Consider the following 20759-nt stretch of genomic DNA (forward strand, 5'->3'; position numbering starts at 1 on the left):
CTCTCCGCGCTCCCCCCCCGGCCCACGGAAGCACCGACCCATGCGCGCCGAACCCCGCGCGGGCAGCGAGGCATGAAGCGCGGCCGTGGGGCGCCGCCGGCGGGGGCTCCCGACAGTTCCGCCGTGGCTTCGCCTCAGGGCCGCGCGGGGCGCCTCGACGGCGCGGCCGGGCCGGGCGCGCGGGGCCGAACGCGGAGGGCGGGCAGGGCGGCCCGCTCCGGCGCCCGGCCCGCCGGGGACGAGGGCTGGCGGCTGGCAGCCCGGGGGCGGGGGGCGGCGGGCGGCGGGAGGGGCGAGGCCGGGCTGCGGCCTCCCGCCAAAACGCGGGGGGGCGGCGGGACGGGACGCGACGGGACGGGGCGAGGCCGGACAGAGCCACGCCGAAGCCTCGCCGGGCCGCCATGCCCGGTGACTCCCCGGCCGTCAGCAAGCCCTCGGACGGCGCCGGGCCGGGGGATAAGGCGGGCGGCCTCGGCAAGGCAGCGGCCCAAATGGCTGCCGCCCCGGCGGCGGGCAAGAAGCTGCCGCGTCTGCCCAAGTGCGCCCGCTGCCGCAACCACGGCTACTCCTCGCCGCTGAAGGGGCACAAGCGGTTCTGCATGTGGCGGGACTGCCAGTGCAAGAAGTGCAGCCTGATCGCCGAGCGGCAGCGGGTGATGGCCGCGCAGGTGAGACGCGGGGCGGCGGAGCGGTGCCCTCAGCTTCCGCAGCTCCGCGCCGCGCTGCGGGGCCGGGGGGAGCGGGACCGGGGCCGGCCGGTGAGCGCGCTGCCCACAGAGCCGGGGCCAGGCGGCAGGAGCGAACCGCTGCCCTTCCCGACGGAAGCAGGCGCTCGGGCAGCGTTCGCTGTCTGTTTGCGCGCTGGTGTCCTCGACGCTGAAGTCGGGCTGCTTCACCTCTGCGCTCCGAGTGGCGGCGGAACGCACCCGGCAGTGCTTGTAAAACATCTGACTGTGCTTCTGCTTTAAAAGCGGCCGAAACTGAAGTGCGCTTATGCCCTTCCAGTAAGTGAATCTGTTCTGGAAGTTCTAATTAACATCAAATTGGGCTTTTCCTCCTCTTAGATAACTTGCTTTTAGCCAGACAATAACCTAGTCAACTAGACATTAGTATCTCTCTTCCACTTGCAGCTTTTGCGTTCAGTATATGCATTTTTTTTCTGAGCCTGCATGGCTTTAGTTGAGCTCATTTCTAAAAAGGCATATTTTTTAAAGTATTTTCACAACTTCCCACATGTTGCGTGGAGAGGCTCGGTGTGTAGCCAGGTACGCCTAAACCTAAATGACAAACCCGTGGTGTTTGGCAGCAAAGCAGGCTGCATCCCGTCCTGCGCAGGACTGTTCATCAGTCACAGGGCTGTCAGACCACGCAGGTGACATCTGGGTTGCTGCTCCCTGCCTAGCTGGGAGGTGGCCCTGAGGCCCTCCCTCCCTCACTGAGCCGTGTTGGAGTAGGAGCCACACTGCCTGTACTCCTTCTGATGTATCCCTGCAGCCATCCTTCTGCACCAGAGGAATGCTGCAGGTCAAGGATGTCGACTTGTGGGGTCAGAACAAGGAGAGGGGCTGAGTCCCGCAGTGTGTGCACACCTACGCGCTCTGCTCTGAACGTATTTCACCAGCTGTCACTGATTTCTCTTTGGTGGTATACCATGTCTGTGTTAGAATGGTGTTACTGTTGAGAATGGCTAGGGGGTAGAGGGAAATCCTGGGGAATCATCTAGGAGGACTTACGGAAGAAGTGGCTGCAGCCTGCAGACTGGGGCAGATCCCCTGGGGTTCGGATGCAGGTGGAGGCCAGCAGCCATGTGGCAAGGTGAAGGGAGGTGGCTGTAGGCAAGCTGTCTGGCTGTGTGCTGGGGCTTGGCATGGACAGAGCCATGCTGGACTGCCTTGCTGCCCAGATGTCTGCTGGGGAGCCTTCACTGTCTACTGTGTACAGCACATACAGAGCAGCAGAGGCAGGAAGGAGGCAGAGAGCCATCTCGCAGTGTCCCAGTGAGGACTGATGCACAGCACACAGTAGCAGCAGTTCCTGCTTTTTCCCCCAACACTACTGTTACTCCAGAGCCCATTTTGCTCCAGCAAGGTCTGGGTGCATGGTTTCCAACAGGAAACTGCAAGGCAGCCCAGCAGGCTTGGAGGAGCACCAGATTGCATGGATAAGCCCTCATGAAGAACTGCCTTACAGTAAAGCAGACCCATTTCTTGTCCCCCGGAGCTGTTTGTCAGCAGAGTGTAGTGCCTGTAACAGTATGCTCTAACTAAGAGCAGCTATATGGTCAGTTTTACTGTATGTGTAACCCCAGCATTTCATGGATTCATTCACAGGTGTTTGCATGGAAAAGGGGTTTTAAATAGCTTTGTAAGATCTCTTTTATCTTCCTGTGCCCACTGGCTGGATCATGATGTCAGCACTGTAAAGTACAGAGAAGAAAACCCTGCCTTGGGTTTGTGCCTTGCTTTGCTTCTATTACTGCTTGAGCGCTATGTCTGCTTTCTCGCCCCAGGTTGCACTTAGGAGGCAGCAAGCCCAGGAAGAGGAGCTGGGGATCAGCCAGCCTGTGCCCCTGCCCAGCGCCCCAGAGCCAGTTGGCAAGAAGAGCAGCAGCAGCAGCTCCTGTCTCCTGCAGGACAGCAGCAGCCCTGTGCACTCCACAAGCACGGCAGCAGCAGCAGCAGCAGCAGCAGCAAGCGCACCACCAGGTCAGTGCCGGTGAGGAGCCCATTGTTCCTTGCTGTCCAGGCAGCACTGCTGCTCCATATGCTGCCTGGTGCAGCTAGCAAGAAGGAGGAAACCATGTCCATCATGTTTCATTATTTTCACTTGAAAAATAAAATTAGCTCAGAATAGACCAGCACTGCAATGAATTTCATGGTGTGTGGACCTGCAAGTAGTGACTCACAAGAAATTTTTCTCTTTTCTCCCCAAACATATTTCCTCCTCTGTTTTCTGCCAGTCCTGGCAACCACTCATTCCCTGGCTGCTTGTCTGCAGAGCTGCAAAGTTCCAGTGTAGTGCAGGAGCTGTGTAAGGGTGCTGCCATCATGTGTGGGTCCCCCAGTGCCATGCAACCAGGTGCGATGAGCCACAATGGGCTGTTGGCAGTCCTTCCACCCTACTGCAGCTCTTTGTATTGCATTTAACCTTTGCAAAAACAGGCAAAAAACAAACTACATTTGTTCACAGGTGTAGTAAAACTATGCCTAAGCACAACCAGGACTGAAAGGTGCTGACTCCAGCCAAGTACTATTTTTTCTCCAGAGCTTCTGCCTGATAGGTAGAGCAGTTGAGTATACAAGAAAATGATATTGATATCGTTGACTTCTGTTGTATAGACAGTTCACATTTCTTCTTGAAAAGAGTAGTGAGGCATTAGAATGGGCTGCCCAGAAAGGTGGTGGTGTTACCACCCCTGGAAGTGTTCAAGAACTGTGGAGATGTGGCACTGAGGATACTGAGGGACATGGTTAGTGGGCATGGTGAGGAGAGGCTGGTGTTGGACTAGGTGACCCTAGAGGCCTTTTCCTGCTTAATGATTTTGTGATAGGCAGAAAGAGGAAAAGAAAAAAAAGACATTAAAAAAAAGGAAATGCAATTCATTTTTAATCATCTGCACGGATGTTAGTAACACAGGTGGATATTCTTTTGAGCTAAAGAGATGTTTCTAAAGGGGTCAGTGCCTTGCATTAAGTGATAATTGCACAGTACCTGGATGCGTGCCATGCTCCACAGGCCATTTCCAGCAGTGTTGACTATTGGATTTAGATGGTCTGAAAAGTCTTTTCCAGCCTTAATGATTCTGTTATTCTATTATTCTTTCATTGCTGTTCTGTCATTTTACTGGCACCTTATGGGCAGGCAAAGCGAGAGCCCCAGTCGTTAGCAGAGAATGGAGGAAGGACAGTGGAGTTATCTGCATATATTGAATTAAATTGACACAGCACCAAAGAAACGAGAGGTGGCTCAGTCACAGCAGATCTCACTCATGTCAGAGCAGGTCTCAGAGTGCCTCAGTTTGGTAGGCTAAGGTGTGCGTTTTGTAAGAACTGACAGTAACTAACACAGGCAGATTCCAACTTTTCTTTGCAGTGGGAGCCAGCAGCTCCCTGCCAGCCCTGGAGAAGTCTGGGGCTTCTGGGAGAGCTGCAGTCCCTGTATGACATGTGTTAGAGATCATTTTGACAGAGGTAATTCTCTTCCTTGGGTAAGTTTTCGGCTTCACAAGAGTCGTTTGTCTTTTGAAGTCCACCACGCAGTGCACTGTTTGCCACTGGAGGAGTAATGTATGAAGGAGTCACACAAATCAGACATAGTGCCAGGCAGAGAGTCTTTCCTCACTGTATCCATTTTATCAGCAAATCAGAAATATTGCAGCACCTGCAGAGGCCGGAGACTGTTTTTCAGATGCCTTTGTGACATGCTGTTTTTGAAGGGAGGAAAAATGAATTATTACAGTTGTAATGTAGGGGTTTGCCCATTTTCCTTCTGAGGCTCAGCAGCCGTGCTTGCTCTGGAGGGGCAAACTCCTCCTGTTATTTCTCCTTTTTTCTTCCAGGAGAAATAACAGCCATCTGGACATCTGTAGGGTGTTGGAAAGGGGTGGCTGAACCTCCTGAAAATATATTTTGCAGTTTCTGTGTGTTTTCTCTAAAAGAGTTACAGGTTGTTTGAAAACAATGGCTGTTTAATTATACAGGGCAACTAGCTGTGATTGCAGGGCATCTAAAGCAATTGTCTTTCCTCCTGTAGGGCAACTGTATTTGGTTAGGTTAGCAAATGTGTGAAACCTCAGGAAAAGATGGTAGAAAAGTACTTAAAATGTGTCCTCGAGACATCTCAGTGCAGTGTTTTTAAGCCTGGATCCTTCTTAGTTCCATGTCAGTTTGGTTTTCTATCTCTGCAGTTTTAATATTTAGAAATCGCTGGAGGAGAAAAGCATGGTCATAAATGGAGGAAATTCAGGAAATGCACACTAAATGGAGGAGACATGTAGCTTTGCACCTTTCCTCCCTTTTGGTCACATGAGGAGAGTTGTGTTTGGCCTCTGTGAGATGGGATAGTTGCAGGAGATGTAATGGGGAGTTCTGGAAAATAGTCCTTTTTTTTTCCTTTTTTTTTTCTTCCTGTGCTTCCATTCGCCTAATTTAGAAGCAACCAGAATAGATAGAATTACTGTATGCTCATACATACTTGCTCCTTCTGTGTTCTGCAGGGGTCTCTTTGCTCTTGGCTTTGCTTACATTGTGTACATGTCTTTGTACTATCACTGGCTGACCAGTTAAAGGTATTGTCAGCAACTACAAGTAAAAACCCTGTACTTGTTATTTCCCTTTGTTACATTTACTATGCATGATGGAAACAAAATAGTGTTCTTCTTACCTTGCTGTATGTAGTTTCTCCCTTCATATTGAAACTCTTTGAGGGATGGACGAGATTTTATCTTGATAATTTGTCTTCTTTTCTCTTCCTTTGCTTTTCTGTTACCTTTTCAGCATGATTGTACCTAATTGGATATTCTGTTTTTCGTTGACCTTTTCTATGATTCTTGTGATTTCAAACATTGCTGCTGCAAGCTTTTAGTCATTGTTGTGCTGTATTAAGTAATAGGATGAAAAAGTGAGCTATTATAGTTGAAAGATAAAATGGTTTGATTAAAAAAAATATATTTTTTTTTTGAAAGAAAATCCCTTTAAGTCTTTACAGTGTAGCATTACATGCAGTCAGAATTTCAGTTTTGTCAAGTAAGTCTCATTTCGATCAGCTGATGAGCAAGATCAGGAAGGTGCCATAAACATTTCACCATGAAGAGTGCTCAAGTAAAGGAACAGGTTGCTCAGGGAGGTTGTGGAGTCTCCACCCTGGAGTAGTGGAGACTGAAGTGGATGGTGCCTAAGCAACATAATCCAACTGTGAAGGAAGCTCCAGAGAGCTAAATTATTTTATGATTCTTCAAAATGCCTACTTTTTTTCTTACTAAATCAAAGTATTGAAGTCTGAAATATGTTAGCTGCTTTGCCTGTTGTGGTGGCTGCAGGTCTCGGTGAGCATGCAGTGGTCATCACCTGTGCCCTTTGTCATTGCTTACTCACTGCTTTCCAGTTATCATTTTCTCCTCTTGTACATGCTGTCAGTACTTTACCAGTTTCATTTGCTGTCTGCCCTCTGACTCTGATTCTCCTTCCTTGCTGATTCTCCTTCAATACCGAGAGTCATGAAGCCCCGTCCATTGTTTCCTGGTGTTTTAACCTAGCTTCTCCCATGGCCAACAAACCTCTCTGTACAAATGAAAGAGCAGGATTGAACATGATATGTCTCTAATTAGATTGTTAACAGCTGGAATGTTTTACCCTTGTTCCTCACAGTTGGACTTGATGATCTTGAAGGTCTTTTCCAGCCTAAATGATAATGTGATTCTAACATACAAAATAAATAAATAGATAAAGTGCATCTTTTACCTGTGATCAACATCTTTTTTTATCCATAACAATCTGCTTTTTGTCCAGTTTTTCTTGTTAAATTGATAGTTAAAATGAGAGAAAAAGAATAATGTTTGTTTGGGAGCTTATGAACATCAGCAGTTTTGCTTTGACATTAGCACAAGTTGGGCTTTGTGTTGGGAAGCAGTTTCTGGAGTTTGTCTTCTGCCTGCTGGGTGTTTTCCCAGTTGCGTAAATCTCAGACTGGAAACCTCTGAAGACTTTCTGCAGTTTGGGGTGAAGCTTTCCCCTAACAGGTTATTTTCATTTCTGACTGATGTCATTTTGTAATGAACTCAGCAGCGCGCTGACCATGGCTGTGATATGTTCTATTTCTACAGAAATCACAGGCATTCTGCTCAGAATTCTTCAAAAAGGCATTACTTGTTAAGCAAGGGGGTTGTATCTGCCTCTCTCCAGTGATGGCTTAGCCTTTCTTGGGAACACCACAAAAGAGTTTTGAGCATCTCATTATAAAAGGACATAGATAAATCTGAAAGGATAGAGGGAAGGGTGGCAGAAATGATGTATGGCTCGTAGAAAAGGAGACTAAGGGTGGATATAACAGTCTATAAATATTTGAGAGGTAATAATATGGAGGAGGGGGAGGGATTATTTACAGTGCTTGAGACAGCATAACAAGGAGCAACGGCTTGAAACTAAAAAAGACAAAATTAAATTAGACAGTAGACACTTTTTCTCCTAACTAGAAGTGCAATTAGCAATGGAGTGACCTGCATAAGGACAAGGAGTTAAGTGAAGCATAATCATGAGAGGTGTTTAAGAGAGTGTTAGCCTGCGTTCTCAAGTGATTAATATGAAGGTAAATTCTGATCAACGTGCAGGTTAAACGAGATGACGGAAATCTCCAGCAGCTTTGTCATTTCCTGCTTGATGCATTGCGTGTGGACATTGTTTGACTGTGTTAAATAAATCAGTGTTGCAGGGTTATGCATCCCTGATCAGATGTTTCTATTTAATTCTCCAGTTAATTCTTGCTAAGCTTGCAGCTTCTCATTTGAAGTGATATTCTTCCTGTCTTTGCAGCTTCCCATGTGTGTAGGTGCCTGAGTTTCTCTAACTAACTTCTGAAGTGTCACACATGCTTATTAATCAAAGCACAGACTCCTTATATGCTACATTTCTTCTGTATCAGTGAAAGAGACGAAGCTAGTGGTGATCTTCAGAGATGAGTCGCTAAAAGAGAATGAATTATTTTTCCCTTCAGGCTTTTATTGCGTCTGAAGTTTCTGTGGATGTCTAAGTAGCAGCCTGGAAAAATGTTGAGAACTCCAGTATTTGTTTACTTGTGCAGGAGGCATCAAAGGGCTCATCTGAGGCTTTCTGTATCAGAGTCAGGGTCTGGGAGTCCTCTACAGGAGGGAGCAGAGGAGGCTGGGTCCCACTCATTGCCCCACAGGCCTGCTTGCATTGTGAGCAGAGCTTCTGTGGCAGGCCTTTGGCTGGTACAGTGGAAGTGGAATCCTACAGGCAGCTTGGAATCCTTCTCCCACATTTCAGAAGAGCGCTTTTCCCCAGATAATTGGAAATAGAAAGTTTTGATTTTTATTTTCTCAGGTGAGGCTGAGATTTCCAGATACATGTCTGCCAGCTAGACCCTGTGCTTGTGGCAGCTGCCTGTGCAGAGTTGACGTTAGTAGCAGCTATGTGAATTGTCCAAGGAACTGGGTTCTCCAGTCTTCTCGTCCTGCAGAAGGCAAGGGAGTTGGTTGGAAGCCCTTGTTCTTTGTACCTTGGACGTTCTCCCATCATAATACTGATATTTGCATATGTGCATTCACAGTTAGAGAATTATCTGTGTTGGCTTGTGGTTTCCTTTAGTCATTACACATGCCAAGATAAAGACTGGAGCAGGAGCAGTGGCTGTACTGAGAGTTTTCTATCCGTGGGCACATAATTATGCTATCTGCAACTAACCTCTTGTTCCTTTCTTTGTCCTTGAAACAGTTATTATGGCTTATCTGAATGTGTGGGGCTTTCTTGTTTTGAGAAGAGATAGAAGTGGGGAGTGAAGACATACTGCACGCTTCTTAGCTGAGAATTGGTGTGATTCCCTTGTTTTTTCTCATGCTTTTTAGTACCTTAAAGGCTACATTCTTCTGCTTTATTTATGAACTTGCTTTTATGTTTACATTAGTGCCTCATGTTCCATTTTCAGTAGATTTATTGTTTTATGACCTGGTGACTAAAAATGCAGTTTTGAAGATTTCCGAACTTTCTAACCTGTTAACTTTGCTGTACTTTTTCCTGTATTTTAGAATCTGCTGGCCTTAGTCACTACTATGAATGCTTCCGTTACATAAGTACAAACATTGTTCTTGCACCTCTTTGCTTTGTTTTCTTTAAGAGCTTGTGAAGGGTCACTTAAGTACCAGGCTTCTTTTCCTGTGAAATGAGGGTAGAAGCAGAAGTGTTTTGTTTTGTTTTGTTTTTAATCCTGTCTCTAGTTTCTGTTCATACCATTTGTGTTGCTTAAGCTTAGTCTACCACTTGCTGTTGGAGCTCCTGTAGTTACGGCTTGTGTATCAAGCTGTACCGTACTGCAGTGCTACTTATGTCCCAAAACCCTGGCTGATGTAAGCTTTTGCAGTTAAGTCACTGTGCTTTTCAGTTTGTCAGCTGTGCAGGAACAATATTAATCAGTGCTCAATTTGCATTTTCATTAAGGCAGATTTTCTGGGTCCAGATGGTGTTATTTCCGTGCAGTGATTCTGCGCAAGAATGATGTGCATGCATAAGGTTTTTGTTCACTAGGCTAGGTTTGATGGGTGTCTCTAGCAATTCTTCTCCTGGAGGTTAGTTTTTCTACCATATTGAAATTTATAGGACTCCTGATTATTTTTTTCATTTCTATTTGGTCTTATTTAGTAGAAACCTGGGTTTCTGTCGTCATACAACTTATAATCAAGTACGGACTTTAGCTAACTCCAGCCATCATCCTACTCCCTTTAGCTTTTTAGTGTGAGCCATAATGATTTTATCCCAGTCATATTTCTTCCAAGGTCTCCTATCTCAGATATTTGTAAAGCCTTGCCTCCCTTCCAATGTCTCTTTGATCCCCTCTTAATTACTTAGATCCCTTTACATTTAATCCACACTGAGTTTCTTCTCTCAGTTTTGCTTCTTTGGATCTGCAGGTGTCTGGGCTGTCTGGTTTTTTTTCAATAACTGTCTAGAATTCTGATTTTCTTCCCCAATTTCCTTTTTCTTTTAATTCCTTCCTCTCTTTTCTAAAGTTGAATGTAAGTTTTGCTTATGTTACGCACATAAGTAGCATGTTGCATGCCTGTTAAATAGCGAGTTAAATGTTTGTACACGAAAAGGAATATATATATATACCTATATATACATATATACACACACATATTCTCCCAGTGGTTACACTGAAGATTAAAAACAGAGCTTGTTTTTTGTGTTGCTAATTTTCTGAAGCGCTAACTTTATTTGTGCTGATCCTATTAGCTGTCATTCATGGTAATAATTTTAGATTTGTAAATTGATTTGCTGTCTCAGTTTAACAAACATATCCTGTAGAATTCAAACAGTGTGTTTCATTTTCATGGATTCAAAACAGTGTTCAAAGATTTTGAATGCTTTTTCTTTACTTTTTTTTTAGCTTCCTTTTTTTTTGCAAACAAAGATTTGAATATAGTTGCAATGACTGTCCTAGAAAGACTGAAAGTGCATATAAGAAAAGAGCAGGCATTGTCCACCAGCATTCTTAGAAAGATCTGCTGCATGTCTCTGGTTAGCTGCAGAAGATTTTGGAAGTGAAATTTGCTGCCACAGACATCTTATTGAAGGCCTGAAGCCTGCTGTAAGTGTGGAAATAAAAATTACTTTCTGTAGATTTTATTTCTTCAGTCATAATAGGAGGATTTTTAAGTTGCTTGCTAAATGCTTGCAGCAGATCATTTTTATGAAGTGTGCACTAAATGTGAACAAAATGTGCCTTCTCAGTTCTGCAGGAGTCGATGGTGGTATTTTAGTTCCTCTTTAGCTGGAGTTAGATTGGAGTTTTGTGTGTAACTGGGAAATTTATTATGCCAAGCTGAAGTCTCCTAGCGGGGATTCTTCCTTCTCCTATTTTTTTTCCCCTCTCAAATTACATTTTCCTTTGAAAGAATTGTTTTGTGTATAGTAAGAATCTTTAAACTGTGAGGTTTTAAAATTGTGTCAGGAATGCACGCACACAGAGTTAATGGCGACTTGGTCCATTGTGGGATAATAATTCTGTATGTGGAAAAGAGGAAGACATGGTTAATAGAGGTGCTGACATTCTGCTTTCATCCTCAGCAGTAACTAAAGTCAGCAGGATTGGATGACTTGAATGCATTTTTTTCTTAAAAAGTAGAGAATTTGGCTGAAGATCACTTTGGTCCATTAATAATGATTTTCTGTAGACTTTTAACATTGGGGAAATTTCTAACGCCAGGAAGAAAGCTGGTGTCATGGAAGTGTTTAAGATGAGCAACTGGAGTAGGATGGATGTGTGGCTACAAACCTGTACGTCTGGTGTTAATTTTTGTGAACAGACCCCAGTGGACTGAGATTTGTGGTAAGGGGAGAAATACAGCCATTAATAGATGTTTTCAGAATGTGAATTATCAGAAATGTGTGTCAAAGATTCTATTAAATTAGTAACCTTTTATCATTATAAAATTGCTTGACAGAGGGAAATACCTTGATGCAAATTCTGTAAAGCATTTGATTTTGTATCTCCTGACATCTTAATTAAGAAACTGAATTGACAGAAGATAAATATTGTGTGAGTTAAATGGTTCTAAGGATTATCCTGCTGGTCTGAAAAGGTAGTTCTGAATGGGCAGTTGTGAGTCTAACACAGTGCTGTTTATAAAAAAGTCTCACAGGAATCTGCTCTGGGCTTTGAACTCTGCAACACTTTTACTGACATTCTGTAAGCAAACCTAAAATCACTGCAGTGGTGTTTCTAGGTGATAGAAAGGCACATGGGCTGGTGAGCAGTGCAGAGCACAGAGTTCCAATGCAGAAGAGCTTGTTAGATGTTCAGTAACATGCAGAGAGGCATTTAAACATTCACAAGAAGTAAGAAATGGAGAAATTTGTCCTTTCTCAGCATTGCCACTGCAGAAGAGCCGGTTGGACAATGGTTGTTCCTGCTGGAAGTGGATGGCCAAGGGCTGACATGTGAGGGGAAGGAGAATTCCTCTTGTGCCTGAAGTTGGTGAGGTGGCTCTGGGACTTTTGAGACTCCTTGCTGGCCAGTCCACTCCATGTTCAGGAACAGTTCCTACAACACTGATACTTTCCAAAGTGGAAAAGCTAAATAAGCTGGAGGCTGAGAGAGGATGAGGGTGGTGTCCTGTTTGCTTGCCCACTGGGTTTCTCTTATAGTTATGGGCAAATACATAGCTGTGGTCTAAACCAGCACACTTGTGCTGTAGCTTGGAAGGCTTTGTGGTGGAGACACGGAAAGATGCAGCAATTTACTTTGCCCTTCAGTGACCCTCTCCCTTAAGATTTAATGAATCCCCATTATAGTGTTCTGAACTGTTTGTGCCTTTGAAAGCTCAAGTTAGAGCTTTCTTTGTCTTTTCACTAGATGGGTTTTGACTTTATCAACAAAAATGGTACCTTGTATAAAGATGCACAAGCAAGACAATGAAGAAAACTTTAAGTCTGAAGTTCCTGAATTTTCTTGAAATGTGCTGTCTCTACAGTATCAGTTTTGTCCTGCAGTACTTCTTCCTAGCTGATGCTGTTTTGGGGAGATGCACCATCCCCTTTAGCCCTGTGGAGGTGGAACTGGAAAAGCTGAGCCCCAGGCAGCGCTTGCTTGAGTCACGACTCCAGAGTCATCCTTAGGAGGAGAAAACAAGTAATATTTGTTCCTCAGAATTGAAGATGGGTATTGTTCTGGCAGTGGAACAAACCTTGAGAAGCAGGAGAGCCCAGCCACTGACGTTTGTGCGGATAAGGCCAGGGCTGCAGACAGAGCTTTATTATGCCTTGCTGCTGATAAGGCCTGCAGAGCTGCTGCAGGGCAGTGGGCAGGCCATGGCCCACTGCTGTGTCTGGGGCGGTGGGAGGGGGCTGGAAGTGTAGGTGTCCTGATAAGGAGAGAGAGGAGGCACTGGGGTCTTTCCCTGTGTGGGAAATGGCAAGGAGCCTGGGATGGGTGCAGGGTTGTTGCACTGCCATTCTTTATTTTTAATATGCATTTGATCTTTAAGGAGAATAATGTGTATGTCTCAGCTGGGCAGTCATGTTCTTGGGTATGGGCTCAGATTTTTGGCTGTGGTTAATCTGGCAGGCCGGAGACACAGCTGCCTTTAGTACATGTGTCTGATACAATTGGTAACAGACTTTTTTACCTCTACCTCTGGTAGAAATTGCTCAGAGTGCAGCTGAGCATCCGTGCTTCTTTGGGTGAGTGATACCCAGGAAGAAGGAACAAGAAGGGCTAATTTGGCTCTTGAGGTCAAAATAAGGCTGTAGTTGTTGGCAGTTAGGGAAGGGAGGGAAAAAGCATGCTTTTTCTGGATGACTTGTGACTGCAACACATGGAAGAACTGCATATTTTGTTTTCCCTGAGCGAATGAATGGGGTACAGCCCTGTATGACTCTAGAGCTGGGCTCTGTGGCAGTGGGTCCAGAGCAGTCCTCCAGGCTGCTGTGTGACCTGCTGTGCACATGCAGAACACCATGTCTTCCTTGTGCCACTGCTCCAGTTTGCAGTGCCCCATTGTTGGAGAGCCACGCCTGGAAGCTGCAGGGAAGAGTTTTCTCCTCACAGCAGGGGCTCATCTCTTAGTGACTACATTCAGGAATGTTTTTGGAAGCCCCCATGCCTGCTTTTCTGCTCTACTTTTAGGGAGAACTCTTAATCAGAAAGGTGCACCTTATACTAAAATAATTTGTGCCATGCAGCTTCAGGCTAAAGTGCGTATGCAGCCCTTGAAGTTTACTGTTTGTTATCATAATGGCATAAAAGATTATCCTGTATTTAAGAAATTTATTCCATCATACAATTCAAAAACTTTCAAATAATTTTCACTGGAATTACGTAAGGGATAATTTCTTGAATATCCCTTTCAAATAGGCATGTGTCTTGAGAACATTCAGTCTCCTAAAAGAGTTGATGAGGGATAAAGGGAGTCAGTTTGTCTTTTCTTGTTTCTCTCCAAAGGTCACATCTCACCATCCTAACAGACCAGAGTGACGTGATGTGTTGATTAACCGAGACTTATCAGCAGAAGCAAATGATGCTGCCATGCAAGATAGCATCTGGTCCTTAGCTGAGAACTTTGAGGAGAGGGGAGAAAAACACCTGGACCTTTCTGCACCCACCTCTAGATCTGATATTGCACCAAATCTGTCTCTCTAACACTCAGCGCTTCATGCTGTATTGACAGAAGCTGTGCGTTGGGAAGAGAACATGTTTAAAGCCCCCCTCTCCATTTGCTGAACTGTCAGCAATTGAGCTTCTGTGTAAAGGAACAGTGGAGGAGAAGCTTTGATGGTAGCATAGGAAACGGTATGAGATGACAACAGGGAAGCCAAGACTTTCCCTGGAGGCCAGTTTTCAGGGTTAGCCATTTGTTGCTGTAACTTCCTCAAATTCACACAGGGAGAATCTGGCCTCTTTCTTCTCCTTTCCCTTTCTAAAGAGGTTTCCTTTTCCCCCTCCTATTTTCTCTGTGGTATCTCTGTGTAATATTTTGTATGGTATCAGTGTGCAGGGTACATACAATAAATCACACATTACATGCTTAGACAATTTACAGCCAGCTTTTGTAGGTGCTGTGACAAGTGCTCAAAAGGTCAAAAAAGCTTCCTTAACAAATTTGATAAGATAATGCAGTGAGCTGTAACAGCATAAAGTCCTGGGGGCCATAGACCAGAATAGAAGAAATAATTATGCATGGTAATGGGTAATTACAGATAATGGCCTTTTTTGGGGGTGGCAGAAAATACACAGCCCCTCAGCCTTGCCTGGAATGAACATTGTCTAGCACATTAACTTTATAGCAAGCTGAAAGTTCAACACTGGAACCAGAGATTATCTGCAACTTCTAATGTAAAGAAAAGAGAAATACTCCTCTCAACCAGCTTGTGAATTTGGTTCCTGGAGGATGTCTCTACAGAAACTAGGTTGCGATGCCAGCTTTCTTTCACATCTGAAAGAGCTCTGTCATGATTGTCTGGTGGGAGAAACATACTGTTCCAGTGTTTCTGATTATTAAGTTAGGGAGTGATTTCACAGCAGCCTTATTCAAGGCTACTGTCCGAACTCAAAGCCAGCTCTGAATTGAATTAAGGCATTGCAAGACTTAATATTGTCAAGCCAGCGAGTAGAGTGTAAGGGTGCTTTGTGTGCTGAGCTAGGGGAAGTAGTCGGGTGCAAATCCAAAATTTTTTGAGGTATGAAGGCAAGTATTTCCTGGCTGAACAATGGATTTTTGGAATTTTAACAGCATAGCTGTCTTTGGTAGCAGAGGCTGACTGTGCAGATAGATGCAGACACTGCTGTGATGAGCACAGTCACTCTGAATTGAAAACTACAGCAAATGTAAAGTACCAAAAGCTGGAATCCTCCTCACTGAAAACTCATTGTGCTTCCCTATTCCTCGAATAAATGTGCTACTTGAATAGTTGCATTTCTTTTGCGTTTTCAGCAACATACCTTTGTAAGCATAGTTTCTTTGCAAGTGGATAAATAAGAATTACTTTCTCATACATGTATAAAAGAACTCATGGCAATTGATGCAGGCAGTGAAATTCTCTTGTCATACTGTATGCGAAATCTCCCTCATGAAATACACAACCAGCTATTCAGCTACTACAGCCACATCAGTGAGTTAAACTGTGCTACTGCATGTTCCCAGGCATTGAAACTGTACTGTATGTGCCATCTTGATTTTTAAAACAGTTCCCATCTTGCTTCTGTCCAAGGTTTGTACTATCCTCCGAATTCCTAAATGTGGTCCAGTAGCCATGCCCTATAGGCAATGCAATGCTGCCAGCCTTCTCTAGAGGCTAAGAAAGTTGAATAGTTTGGACCTGCTGTGCACTTGACCTCAGCATCAGTAACTCACCCAAGTATATTTAAATTACTTATATCAGAGTATTGCACAATGTATAACTGGTCCCCATGAGGATGAGCATGAATTCAGTGTTTGCATTTCTTGGTTTGTAGATTTAAAAACACGTTTGTGTAGTTGAGATAGAGATCTTAAAATTCCCTGAAAACTTCGTACCATCTCTTCTCTGTCATCTCAAAAAGTAAAAAGGGAAAGAATGATCATTTACAGGCTTTTGTGCTGATTTTGTCATGCATCTTTGCAGTTTGTGTAAATTGCCGTAGTTTTTTGAAGTAGATGTTCTGAGACTGGCTTGCATTAACTGAGGACTGGACCACTGTTTTTCATCATGGTCTGCTAAGTGAAGGTGGTAGCCTGTCTCAGGTTATTGAACATATAAGATCCTTATCTGTGACTGACCCTGAGAACTCACCTTCCTTAAAAGAAAATCCTAGCCATCCTGAAATGAATTACTGGTTAACTACTATTAATATGCCATAGAGTTGGAGAGTCGCCTACAACACTGCAATATCAATAGCAGTATTTACCATGCATCATATTGATCTTCTATGAAGGAGTGGGTCATATTTCATACTGTGTACATAGTGCAAAAAAAGTAGCATTGGTTCTCTACATGAATTAAGATATAGAGAAGAGGAAAAGAGCTTGGAAGGCAAAGCTGCATGAAGGCACAACTGCATGAAGGGATACCATTATCTCATTGCCAGAGTACTACTTATACAAGGAGGGCTTCAGACATCCCTGTGCTGTAGACTTAGTGTCCCAAAGGCAAAGTGAGAATTCTAACAACTTTAGTTTTGTTTTACTGGTCAGTTTCTGCTCCTCCTTACGCGAGCTGAGCCCCATATTTTTAGTCATGCCCTAGCTGCAGCTTGCAAAATGGTAAAATTTGGGTCTGGTGGCAGGTTTTTTTCTCCTGGTTGCTTCAGAGACCCAGAAGCCCTTCCTAGAGTTTTCTAAAAGAAGATGAAGGCCACCAAGACCAGTGTAAAGGCCTTGTTCTAAAAGAGCAACTTGAGGGGCAGAGTGGGAGTTTCTTGGCACAGCAGCAGTTGCCTTGTTGAGAGCTTAATTCCTGTCAAAAATCGCTCCCCTTAGAGCAATGAACCTCAGGGCTGCCCCTCACGTGCAGCTGTTGTAATGCGGCAGGCTCTGAAGCAGGGGAGGACCTTCTCCTTGCAAGCGGAGCTATTCATCTGTGTTGAATTACATTTGGAAAAAAAAAAAGCTGAGAGCTGCCTTCTTGACCTTGGTATCCTCTCCTTGCAGGCAGAAAATGCAGGCAAAGCCTAGCAGCCTCCTTTCAGTAGGACAGCTTGCTTGAGCCTTGCACAGTCAGAAGTGAGGCCAGTGAGAAGGTTCTCCCAGTTGGTCCATGTCATGTCCAGAACTGCCCACAAGCTAGAGACCAACCAAAGAGCCCCATGCTGCACAAATTTAGTTACAGCCAGTGTTAGAAGGAGATCTGCTCTGATCTTCAGGCTGTGGCCATTTTGTGGATGTTGTAACCCAGAGGCGGTGCATTTTCCTCACCTGCTAGTTTGCAGACTGCAGCTGTGAAGAAGCAGCATGGTGCAGCAAGAACTCTATCGGATGTACAGTAAAATTAAATCTTCTAGAGCAGGTCTCTAAATGTCTTTTTTATAGAAAGCATGGTTTGGTGGTGCTCTTCAGCTGTTAATTCTGCTCCTGCTGGCTCTTAGCACTTCTTTGATGTACTGGCTGTTCCAGACTATGCTTCTTTCTGATCTTGTATGACTCAGAAAAATCCTTCAAGACTTGCAGAGCTTTATCCATTAGTAACAAAATTCTTTCTCTTTAACATGTTTACAGTTGTATATGTGCTATACACATTGTATGTATGAAATATATGCATTAGTAGTAGGTAATAGAGATTATTCAGCCAGCCTGAAGGTGTAAAAGCATGGCGCTTTATTGCAGCATGGCTCTCGACCCTGTGCCCGTAGTCATTGAAGAGCTGCAAATACTGGCAACCTTGTTCAAAACTGTGAGTGCTTAGAATACCTGTGGAGTGCTCTGAACTTGCCTGACATGTCTGTGTGGTTGACATAAATACCATGTCTTGTATGAAATGTCTCTCTTCTTCCAGGTGAAGCATTGAATCTTCTCCAGATGCTACCAAACAAAAGCAGAGACTTGTCACATGACATCAAAGAAAAACTCATCTCTTAAGTTCAGAAAGAAAATGTGAACTGTGGCATGTGGCAGCTTTCTCTTGCTCTTTGGTGAATGTTGCCAGTCCATCTCCAGGATCATGATGTGATTTGGGATTTAGGAAGAATAAATTCTGGTCATCTTCACAGCTCCATCACATAAGTACTGAACTGGTGCTGTCTATCTCTTCACTTGAACTTTTCTCATGGCTTCTGCTTTCTCTTCTTGTTTGCTAGGAGCTCATGTCAGTGGTATGGCCATAGCTCAGATTGGATGTGTGTCAGGAATGTTATACAAGGACTGTGGATTCCATTGTTTCTGAGTTCTGAACCACTAGGGGCAGCTCCACAGCTAGGGAAAAGAAAAATGAGTGGCAGCAACCAAGCACTTATACACATCTGGTGGCAAGTAATTGTGGCCCCAACTACAGGTAGGAGGTAGAAAGAGATAAAAGGCAAAAGGCTTATTTTTCTCATACTTAATGCAGCAAAGGACTGCCACCCCTGCTTTTTCTATAGGAAGCAACCATAGCGCTACCATCCAGCTGAACATCACAGAGACATCAAGGATGCTTTTATGATTTTTGGGATGATTATAAGCAGATCTCTCTTCTATGAAATATTTTCAAAGGGCTTTCTTCAAGCATAGCAAACTCTTCTACATTCTCATTTTCTTCTGCATCTCAGGATAGTTCTCCTTGGTTGAGTTTAGGGAGGCCCAGTCTTCCTTTTATCTCTTGTGTTTGTAATATTCCTAAGGGAAAGTATTATTCCTTCCAATGACATATAGCAGATGGAAAGGCTTAGCAGAGATTTTTAGAAGAGATTGCATATATGTGAAGCATAACATACAGACTTCGCGTATCTCCATCTCATGTGAAATCTGTATCCTAGCAGGAAAAATTTTACTTCTGTCTTCTAATTTACAGCATGAAAAGCAGTAGAATTGTACTGCAGCATTATTCATGAGCTAACCCTGGGGAAAGGAGTCAGGCTGGTGCTCTGATTTATCAGGAAGAATTGCTGGCTTGCCTGTGACAGTGGTCTAAGTTCTGATTTTGTCAAAGATGCAGACAAAGTGGCCTTGAAGCAGAATGTCATCCATGTTAAAATTTCATTAAAATACGAAAGCACTAAAACAGTAAGTCTTTAGTGGCACTGTGGGCTCTTAAGGATGGGTGGTGAAAAAATCAGATGCAGGATACTTTTTGCTAATAAATGTGCATAGTTCATTGATTTCAGCAAAAAATCAGCAAGAGCTGAACACGGAATGGTACTACTCAAGACTGCAGATAGTTTTTGTTACAGCTGAAGAAGTGAAAAAAGTGGCATCATAGAACAACAGTAATTGATAAAACTGTTCATTGGATCTAGTGTACAGCTTAATACACAGTACCATGGAAACTTTACTCCAACTGTGAGAGGCTGGTAAATGTTCAATACTGTTTTTACAGGTAAGTAACCAAGGTACACAGATAGAAAAAGAAAGGACCAATATGAAACAAACAAGACCTGCCTGACATCTGTCTCTCAGAGATTTTATTTGGTTGGTGGCTGTTCTCGATGCTGCTTCATCTTCGTACTGACAACCTTTGAGATCTCATTGCCTTTCTTTAATCCACATCCTTTTTCCCTTCATCATAGAGTTGGATAAGGAAAAGCATGTACATAGGTTGCTTGGTAAGTAATGCCTCCTATTTATTTGCATGGAAACTACAAAAGATACAAAGAGCATAATAATACTATTTGATAGAGCAAATTCCCAGCTACAAAGCTCTATTTTTTGACATTGCCACCACCATTAGGTACTCATTTTTGCTAGTACAAACAAGAACAAGAGTCTGCATGCTATGCTCCTCAAAACCTGCACCACCGTGGAATTGACCCATTGTCACTGTCACCACTACTGAAATACCATCCACCACCTCACTGTGCTCGCATCCACTGATTGGTCTCCATAAAAGTTCAGCAAGTGTCAACGAGTGTCATTAGGTGCCATTTTTTCCACATGAAGGAATTCAGTGACAGTGCTTCATACGCACTTCCACATCAGACAGTGTTCTGTCAGACAGCTCCTCTGCTGCCATTGTCACACAGCAACAACATGTAATGGAATATTGGTGGGAAAGTTCACCTTCTACTACTGTACCACCAACATCTGCCTCTGTTGTAGTGGGCCAACATCATAACATAGGAGGCATTGTTTTCAGAGGAGCTCTCATAAATGTGTGTTTGCTATGTGGCTAGAGATTCTAAGCTTGTAGCTGCTGTTTGTTTTACCTGGCTTGGATGGGCAGCTGATGGAGTGTGTCAGAACTAGGCTGCAAAGCAATACCGTGAGAACTTTTTCATCCTTGAAAGTATCATAGGGCAGCAGTTGATACTGAAATGAAGAAAATGGGACTTAAGGCAGCCTCAAGGAGCTCGCCTTCCTTAGAGAGATGCAGTAGAAGTAGGCCTTTGCTAAACAGGCTGCGGGAGTGTAGCTGGATGGCCTTCAGTCCAGAGGCACTGAAGAATGCAGGCAGCAAGTCGTGTGTAATCCCTCCTCCTCTTTTGCCAGTGGTGTGGGAGCTTGTTCTGCTCTGTGAATTTGTAGGTAAACATTAGCTAAATTTGGGTATGGGGGCTGGCAAGGACTGAGGGCCTCTCTGCTCAGGGCTAGCATGTGGGCTGCTGGGGCACCTTGGCTGATAGTGCTGTGCATTCTCCGCTGCGGTTTTGCTTAGCTTTGCGGCTGTTTGCCAGTTCTAAAGACATGCTGAGAAAATGTCTTCTTGCCTACAGCATGCCAGGCAGAGAGGGATTAGTAAAGAAAGCGTTTTGCAGTAACAAGGAATTGACTTCCAAGGACTTCAGAGATGTGGCATGCAGTTGTCATTCAAAAAGAGTAGCAGGTTGCATCATTAGCTAGTGTAAATCGTCATGGGACCAGCTTATGCTGCATAAGGACCCAGCATATTGTCTTAATTCTCAGTTGATTTTGCTTTGCAGCCTGC

The 20759-nt window shown here is 44.3% G+C and overlaps 1 protein-coding gene across 1 annotated transcript in view; it reads left to right on the forward strand.

The window, feature by feature from the left end:
• Positions 1–284: 284 nt before the first annotated feature.
• DMRT1 (doublesex and mab-3 related transcription factor 1) overlaps positions 285–20759 on the forward strand; it is a 54121-nt gene continuing 33646 nt past the window's right edge. Inside the window, exons 1-2 of the mRNA XM_085213612.1 lie at positions 285–668; positions 2510–2705. Coding sequence (XP_085069738.1) covers positions 402–668; positions 2510–2705 — 463 coding nt within the window. The 5' untranslated portion in view covers positions 285–401. The remainder of the gene's footprint in view (positions 669–2509; positions 2706–20759) is intronic.

Source organism: Meleagris gallopavo, chromosome Z (genome assembly GCF_905368555.1).
Source record: "Meleagris gallopavo chromosome Z, MGAL_WU_HG_1.1, whole genome shotgun sequence".
In the NCBI taxonomy this organism is placed as follows: domain Eukaryota; kingdom Metazoa; phylum Chordata; class Aves; order Galliformes; family Phasianidae; genus Meleagris; species Meleagris gallopavo.